The sequence below is a fragment of the Mustela nigripes genome, chromosome 17 (genome assembly GCF_022355385.1).
Source record: "Mustela nigripes isolate SB6536 chromosome 17, MUSNIG.SB6536, whole genome shotgun sequence".
Lineage (NCBI taxonomy): Eukaryota > Metazoa > Chordata > Mammalia > Carnivora > Mustelidae > Mustela > Mustela nigripes.
Window position 1 is genome coordinate 27,327,156 of NC_081573.1, and position 8,513 is coordinate 27,335,668.

General features: G+C 40.0%; 1 protein-coding gene across 2 annotated transcripts in view; it reads left to right on the plus strand.

The window, feature by feature from the left end:
* Nucleotides 1–8,081, plus strand: part of HEATR3 (HEAT repeat containing 3) — a 40,191-nt gene extending 32,110 nt beyond the window's left edge. The window contains exons 13-15 of one of the 2 annotated variants that reach the window (XM_059381545.1): nt 1,048–1,191; nt 3,412–3,520; nt 4,021–4,104. In XM_059381545.1, the coding sequence (XP_059237528.1) occupies nt 1,048–1,191; nt 3,412–3,492 (225 nt within the window). In that variant the 3' untranslated portion in view covers nt 3,493–3,520; nt 4,021–4,104. Of the gene's footprint in view, nt 1–1,047; nt 1,192–3,411; nt 3,521–4,020; nt 4,198–7,291 lie in introns of those variants that run through there. The other variant, XM_059381544.1, reaches the window with a different exon arrangement.
* The last annotated feature ends 432 nt before the right edge of the window (nt 8,082–8,513 follow it).

An 8,513-nucleotide genomic window follows, 5' to 3' on the forward strand; every position in this document is an offset into this window, starting at 1 on the left:
TGCTTTATTTAATTCTTAAAGCAACTCTGCAGGGTGACCACTGTCCCCGTGTCCCTGATGGGGAAATGGAGACCTTAGTTGGGGAGGGGAGAGAGAGGAGCCAGAATATGAACCCAGGATGTCTGACCCCAAGTCCTCAGTCACCACACTGCGCTGGTGCTCACAGGTGAGGGTTTGGCAACACGACAACTTGAGTTCTCTGGTGATATCTGCATCCACGGGTGTGTTCAGATTAGCTTAGAATGAAAATTATCACTACGCAGTAGAAGTACTCTATAATTTAATGGTTTCTACAATCTCTAATAATTTCCTGTAACAACACACATCTCAACTTGTATGGCTTCAGTCTATTTTTTTTTTTTTTTTTAGATTTTATTTATTTATTTGACAGACAGAGATCACAAGTAGGCAGAGAGGCAGGCAGAGAGAGAGAGAGGAGGAAGCAGGCTCCCTGCAGAGCAGAGAGCCCTTCAGCTAATTTTTATTAAAGCTACATATTCTATGTACACTTTCGAAACTTTTTTTTTGATCAATGTTTAAAAGAAATTAGGATCTCTTTAAATAGGTTTGTGTACATCTGACTGAAAGTTGTCTTTTTTTTTTTTTTTAAAGATCTTATTTATTTATTTGAGGGAGAGAGAACACAAGCAGGGTAGGAGAGGAGGCCAGAGGGAGAGGGAAAGGGAGAAGCAGATTCCCCAATGAGCGGGAAACCCGACACGGGCCTTAATCCCAGGGCCCCAGGCTCATGACCTGAGCTAAAGAGAGATACTTGGCTAACTAAGCCACCCAGATGCCCCCCAAAAGCCTTCTTCAAGTAAAACTAATGGGAAACGAAGTCCCTCTTCTGGGCTTATAGCTGTGGTAGATTGAATAATGACAGTGACGTGAACAGGCCCCATATTCATTCAGAATTACCAGCTGTACTGGGCACTGATTAGGTATGTAATAACTTCTCTGTTGTTGGCATTCCTGTCACTACTGTTGCACATGCTGTTGGCATTGGCTGAGTTTAACACTGTAAATATTCTCTTTCCTTTTCAACAGTGTATGACTCCCAATCAGTTGATGACATTATGCACAGCCGGCATTCACAGTGGGAACACCGGGGTTAGAGTAAACGTTGTTAGTATTTTAGGAATCACGGGCAGCGTTCTCGCCAAAGAAGATGGAACACTGGAAACTCTTAAGGTAAAACTATATGCTTCCAACGTAAAACATTAAATCGTTAGAAAGAGGGGGAAGAGTAAACTGTTGGTGTGGGGTTTTTAAAAACTTCTATGGACATCTTGAGAAGAAATCCTATCGAGAAGTTGCTTACTAAGGTACATTATTAAAATATGCCCCTTGGTTTGATTTGCCTATATGAATTAGGTAGGCACTTGAAAAACTGAGTTGCATTTGGCCATTTAACTTTATTCCTGAGATACTTTTTCAGAAATAAATTTGTCTTTAGTGAAAGGCCCAGTTGAGAATTGTCCCAGGTGCCTCTGCCTTTGCTGTTGCATAAAACGTATGCATATTATATTCTCGTACTGATGGAGGAACAACTCCCCAGTTGCCTTAGCATGCCAGACTAAAGCACATTCTGAACGATACCGCACAGTCCACTCTACTATCACTGTGTAAGTTTTAAATGGGAACCGCATTAGGAACTCACTCAGCATATTTGTTTGTAGCATTTTATCTCAGCATGGTTGCTGGGGAACTACACTACTAGAGACACAGCATCCCTAGGAACTAAAAGGACTGTGGTAGTAAAATTGTCGTTCTTTGTGCTAATAATAATTGCTGAAATATTGATTACTTATTAATGGGTAATAAACTATTAGACTTCCTGAGAACTTTACAACAACGACTGGTTTTTGTTTTTGTTTTATTTTTAAGTAGGCTCCATGCCCAACTCACAGCACTGAGGTTGAGAACAGAGTGGAGATCAAGAGCTGAACGCTTGGGGTGGCTGGGAGTCTTAGTCTGTTGAGCATCTGACTCTTGATTTTGGCTCAAGTCATGATCTCAGGGTGATGAGATCGAGCCCTATGTTGGCTCAGCATGGAGTCTGCTTCTCTCGCCCTGTCTCCCTGTGCCTCTCCCCCTGCTCTTTCTCGTACTCTCTCAAAAAAAAAGAAGAACTGGATGCTTAACTAGACTGGGCCACCCAGGGACCCCAGTGACTGATATTTTTTAGAACCTATTTTTAAAAGATGATACATGCATGTAACAATACATTCAGAAAAGTAGAAAAGAATATATAATGAAAGACCCCTCTCCATTACTAACTTTCCAGCCCCCCCCAGTTTGACTCTAGAGAGACAGCCACGGTTACTCCATTCTTCTGTTTATTCTAGGGAATTTTGATATATAGACACATTAGTGAGAGAGAACGTAGCCATGTGGCTGTGTATGTGTATGCAGATACAGATGAGCGTGTGCGTGTTTCATCACTTCCTGCTCCCTAAGACTATAATTTCCAAGATCCACTTAGGAGGAGCAGCAGGTTTTTCTCAGGCATAACATGTGATTTAAAAAAAAATTTTTTTTAAAGATTTTATTTATTTATTTGAGAGAGAGCACCGGTAGCGGGTACGGTGAGGGGAGGAGCGGGGCAAGGGCATGCAGCAGAGGGAGAGAGAGAAGCAGACTCCCCACTAAGCAGGATGTCTGACATGGGGCCTCATCCCAGGACCCTGAGCTCAAGACCTGAGCCGAAGGAGGCACTTAACCAACTGAGCCACCGTGGTGCCCGCTCACTGTTTAATGTCTTCAGCATGGTCCATCCTCACATGTTTCCATTTGTTCCACAAGCATCTATTTATGGATAGTTTGTTTAAATGAGGATCTAAGTCAAGTCTACATGTTATGTTTGGCTTTGGATCGTCTAAGCTTCTCTCAATCTAGAAACTTCTTTCCCTTCCATTACCCTGGCACTACCTCTCATCACCTGCTTTTTGTTTTTGTTTTTTCTTTCTTTCTTTCTTAAGTAAGCTCTATGCGAAACATGGGGCTTGAACTCATGACCCTGAGATCAGGAGTCACATGCTCTATTGACTGAGCCAGCTGGTCACCTCTACTACCACCTGTTTATTCCTCAAATCCTGGGGTCAGTTGTCTCACAACCTCTAGCCTTCTGGATTTGTCTGATTGCCTCCATGTGGCGTTAAGCTTGTTCCTTTATTTTCTGTATTTTCTGCAGACTAAAAGTTAGATCCAAACCTGAATCCCATTCAGATTTATGTTGATCTTTTTAATAAGACTACTTCATAGGTGATCGTATGTGCTTCATACTTTATTATGGGTTATTAACTCTAAATACTATCCTAGAGGTTATCTTGAGTACTTAAATTCAGATAAGACTGAGGTCCAGAGCGGGTAATGGACTTTCTAAGGGTCAGTCTGTTATTTATGTCACAGCTGGAGTTTGGACTCGCTGTTCTTAGCATTTCCACTCTCCCACCGATAATACCAGATGTGCACATCACCCTTGAGACATAAAGGGTGAAGCAGAACAGCCAAAAACAAAGTAAGTTCACTCTCGAACAGTTCCTCACAGATTGGGAATGCCCTGTTCATCAGCTAGCTAATCTTCAAAGGATGGATGGGTGTTAAAGATCATCACAGGGAGTCAGAAAGAGATGAAGTTTCATTTTTTTAGTTGTCCTAGAATGTTTTTCATATAATTTTACTTTTTCATATAGTTTTAAAAGCATGTTTTTTTGTTGCAGATATATATCTGTATTTTTGACAGCCTTTTTGGGGAGATAGAGGGGAAACTTTAATTGATTTAATTTAGGAATAGAAACTCTAATATACTTAATTTATCTTATTGATATTATACTTGGTGTATTTATAAATATAGGTGAAGTCTTTAATCTTTAGTTCTTTCCAAGTTTTAATTTGTCTCTGGCATTTTTAAATTTTAAAATACCATATGTGAATTGTTACCACATTTAAAGTTAGTAGGCATTTTGGAAACCGATGTTAGAATATTGGACAATCAACAGTGTGCCTTGTTGTCTCCAGACCATTGGGTGCTTTCTGCTTGAGGTTGCCACCAAAGATCCCTCCCTCGTGGTGGCAGGAGAAGCCTTGGATGCCCTCTTCGATGTTTTCGCAGATGGTAAAGAAGCCGAAAGGGCCTCAGTTCAGATTAAATTGTTATCTGCTCTGAAAGAATTCCAGCCAGTCTTCAAAATGAAGGTATGGAGCCGTTTTGTGTCAAAATGCTTAGGTCTCAGCCATCCTCCAAGAACGGGTGTCTGTAGTTCCCTCCGTGCACTCTCTGTGATTCGTAGAACACTGCCTCCCTAGAACTGGAGAATGCTTGTTGCCTGAGTCAGAGCTCAGGCCTTGCTGTTGATTCACTGTGACTTGGGCCAGAATGGTGTGGGCACGGTTCCCTTTCTAGATGAGCTCAGTAATGCTCACAGTGCTCTTGGAGAAGCACTATGGTCTGGAGCCTACAAAGCACTTTCATAGGTGTTGTAAATTTATTTCATGTCATTACAGGTAATATATTCCAGCTTGATTCCAGTGTTACGACTATTTCCCTTGGGTAAAAGGGGCAAACTCCAGGCTGGTCTCTGTTGGAGAATGTAGCTACCTTCATTTACCCTTTTATTTATTTTTTTGTTTCACTAGAAGCATCAAAGCTAACTTTGAGTCAAAGAGTAATTTTCAGAAACTTGGTGACCAGGGAAAGGCAACCAGGAATTTTAAAAACAGCCTTGAATCCTATGTCTACAAGTTGAAGTTCACCATTCTCCAGTGATCTAAACCTCCCTTTCCAGGGGCACCTGGCTGGCTCAGTCAGTGGAGAATGTGACTCTTGATCACAGGGTCATGAGTTTAAGTCCCACCTTGGGCATAGAATTTACTTAAAAAACAAACAAAAGGGGCACCTGGATGGCTCAGTGGTTTAAGCCTCTGTCTTCGGCTCAGGTCATGATCTCAGGGTCTTGGGATCGAGCCCCACATTGGGCTCTCCACTCAACGGAAGCCTGCTTCCCCCTTTCTCTCCGCCTGGCTCTCTGCCTTCTGATTTCTCTCTGTCAAATAAATAAATAAAGTCTTAAAAAAAAATACTTTAAAAAACAAACAAACAAACAAAATTTCCATTTCTAAATAATGTCATTTTGAGAAATAAAAATATTCATATTTTTTGCTTTTAGATTTCAGATTAAATATTTGCTTTTAAATCTTTGTCAAGAAAATAGAGGCTTGGATGAAAAATTAGCTTACTTCTGTTGTTTTCCGATAGGTATTTCTTTTATTTTTATTTTCTTATTTTAGAGAGAGGGAGAGAGAGCAGGGGGATGACAGAGGGAGAGGGACAAGTAGACTCTGCCAGTGTGGAGCCAGACGTGGGACTCGATCTCAAAACCCTAAGGTCATGACCTGAGCTGAAACCAAGAGTCGGAAGCTTAGCTGACTGAGCCACCTAGCCGCCCGCAATTTCAGGCTTCTGATGCAGAGTTGATTTCTCAAGGAGAGAACTCTGTGATGTTTTTTAGGAGAATATGATTGTATGTCTTATAATTTAGATTTTCTGAAGTTTCATTTTTTTAAGGAATAGGAAATAGTTTTCTTTAGAAAAATAGCAGCACACATCATGTACATTCTATGTCATAGTTACATCTAAGTCAGTGTTGGTTTAAGGACATCAGAATTGGTTTGTTTTTAATGTTTTCATGTTTTGGCATATTCTATTTAAAAATGTGATCATAGTGACTGACATGTATTGAGCTAAGATTCACCAGTAGGTAACTTAAGTCTGGGGGAAACAATTGAATAGTTTACTCTTAATTACCCTTTGTTCAGGCCTGTAGGAGTTTTTGTTTGGGTTTTTTTGTTTTGTTTTGGTTTGGTTTTTTTGCTATTTTTAAAATTGAGATATAGTTCACATATAATATTGTATTAGTTTTAGGTGTACAGTGTAGAGATTTGATGCATGTACATACTGGGAAATAACTACTATAACAAATTTAGTTAAATCCATCATCACACATAGTTGGAAAATTTTTTTCTTGTGATGAGAACTTTTAAGCTCTACTCCTATAGTAATTTCTAAATATACAATCAGAATCACCATGCTGAGCGTTCTATCCCCATGACTTATTTAGTTTATAACTGGAAGTTCTTGTCTTTTGACCTTCTGTTCACCCATACTTGTCTGTTCTTTAAGCAGTGAGAGGTTTTATTCCCTTTATTTTCTGCCTCATGGGTAATCAAATTAAGTGACGTTTCTCCACATAAAGACAAAATGTGTCTTAGTATTTTCCCCCTTTGTTATCTAGAATGTAGCCCAACATATTCACAAACCTGCACTTTGTGTTTTCTCTTAACACTGTGTCCTAGAGATATTTCCATACCAGTACGTGGTGGGTATCCACAGTGTTCTTAAAGGGTGCAAGCAGGCCCTTGAAACATCTGAAAGGAGTCTGTATGGTGAGGAGAAAATACCTCCTATTTCCCTGCAGCTGTAAGGAAAGCAGATGTAGTTGAGAATTCAGACTGCAGAAGCCAATGCTCAGAGAGGAGTTATGTAAACTATGAACCAGCAAAACAACCCCTAACCATTGGGAGGGCTGTTCTGATTGAGATTCCTACTTGCTATGCAGTGCTATGGTAATGATGTTTAATTAAGTGTTTTTCTTTTCTCAGACGTATAAAGCCCTAATGAAATTTCTTTGTTAGCCAGAAGAGCAGCTTGTAGTTTTTCATACGAAGCGCTTCTGTGAACGAAGCCACAGTTGCATTGAAGACTGTTGGGTATATGTTTGGCCTCAAGTTGCATTGCAGTATGATACAATGCACTTTACCGAAGAATTTCCCTAAAGGGCTGGCTCTCAGAGTTTTCTTGTAAGCAGACTCACTGGTAATGTGTTACAAATGCAGATGCCCAGGCCCAAACCCGGACCTATTGAAAATCAGAAATGGCAGGTGGGCCCACCAACCTGCTTTTTTAACAAGCCTTCCAGATGATACTGTTGCACACTAAAATTTGAGGTCCACTCTCCAGAGGTGAAGTCTTGTTCACATACCATAAAACTTAAAACATAAAACTCTTTTAAGGTCTGCAATTCAGCCGTTCTTGTAACTATCATTTTTAAAAGTACATAATCTTAATTTATCTTTAGGGCTCACACACTGTATTCTTTTACCTTGGAAAGCGAAAATCTTTCACCAAATTCTGGCAGCTCTTTGTTCTGAAGAGAATACGCCCCAAATCACATGCTTTCTTATCTAAAGGAATTCGTAATGTATACCAAATCACATATGATTTTTTTGGCAGATACGAAAAGAAGGGAGAGGTAAATACAGTCCAGATCAGCTGTGTGTTCTCGACAATGTGAAGATGAATTTGAGAAGGTTTGTCGCTTATCAAGAAACTGTTGAGAAAAGACTGACTACTTGAACCATTGAAAGACCAGTTCTCGCCCCAAGTGTTCAGTGCTAAAGAGTACTAAAGTATTTCCTTGGAGTGTATGTGTTTCTAAAAAAATCATTTCTCAATGCCCATATCCTGTCCGGTCAGAAGCTCTTTTAAGCCTTGGGATCTCTGTGGCATTTCTAGTGTTCTCTAAATTATGTTTCCAGCATGTTTTAATCACTGGAAACACAAGGAGTGGAAGAGTAGAAACAGGAATCTCAGGTGGTTATTCGTGAGTCACAAAGAACCTTCCAAACAATCATGTTTTCCTGGAATTTTGCAGGAAAGGAAAATCCAGAGCATTGCTTGGACGCTCTTTTAAGCAAGCATCATTTTATATGTGCTGCCAAAGCGAGCAAGCATTATTTTGTATTATCTAAATCTCTATAAACTGAAATATGAAGACAAGCTTCATAAAAGTTTTTTGGTTATGAAGTATACCAATTGTGTTTCCCTTTTGAGCAGAAGTGAATGAGCTGAATTTGTATTCCACTCTTCAGTAGAATATACTAAGGAATTAATGAGGTCATTGTCAGCCTCTATACAAACGGAGCTGATCACTTACTGCTTTGTAACATCACTCCGTGTTTAATTTGATACGGAATCGGAATCAGGAGGAAATATTTTTTAATAAATAACTTTTTAATTGAAAGCTTTGTGTCTTACACGGTTTTTTAAAAAAATACCAGACAGCCCTGGTCCTGGGTTTTTCGCTTGGTAACGGGCATTGCTTCGACTATATGTGAAATATTTAAAACAAGACTTACAGCAGGAATCTCCAGCATTACTCTCAATGTCCTTGTGTTAATAGGGTGACAGCTAGAGTGAGGGGTCGGGGAGTTTCAGCGGACCTCATCCTCTGAGAGACAGGGGGAATTGGGGGGCCCTGGACCAGCTCCATTGTCCGTGCATTTGCCTGATAAGAAGAGGTGTCGATGAAGGTTTGAAAATCCTCCCACAGCTGATCTCAGTTGTCCTGTTAAAAGGCCTAGTACCCCAGGGGACTTTCCTTTCTCATCTAGTTCAATCCATCACCTCACACAGTTCAATGTTTTTTTTCTTGTGATGAGAACTTTCAAGATTC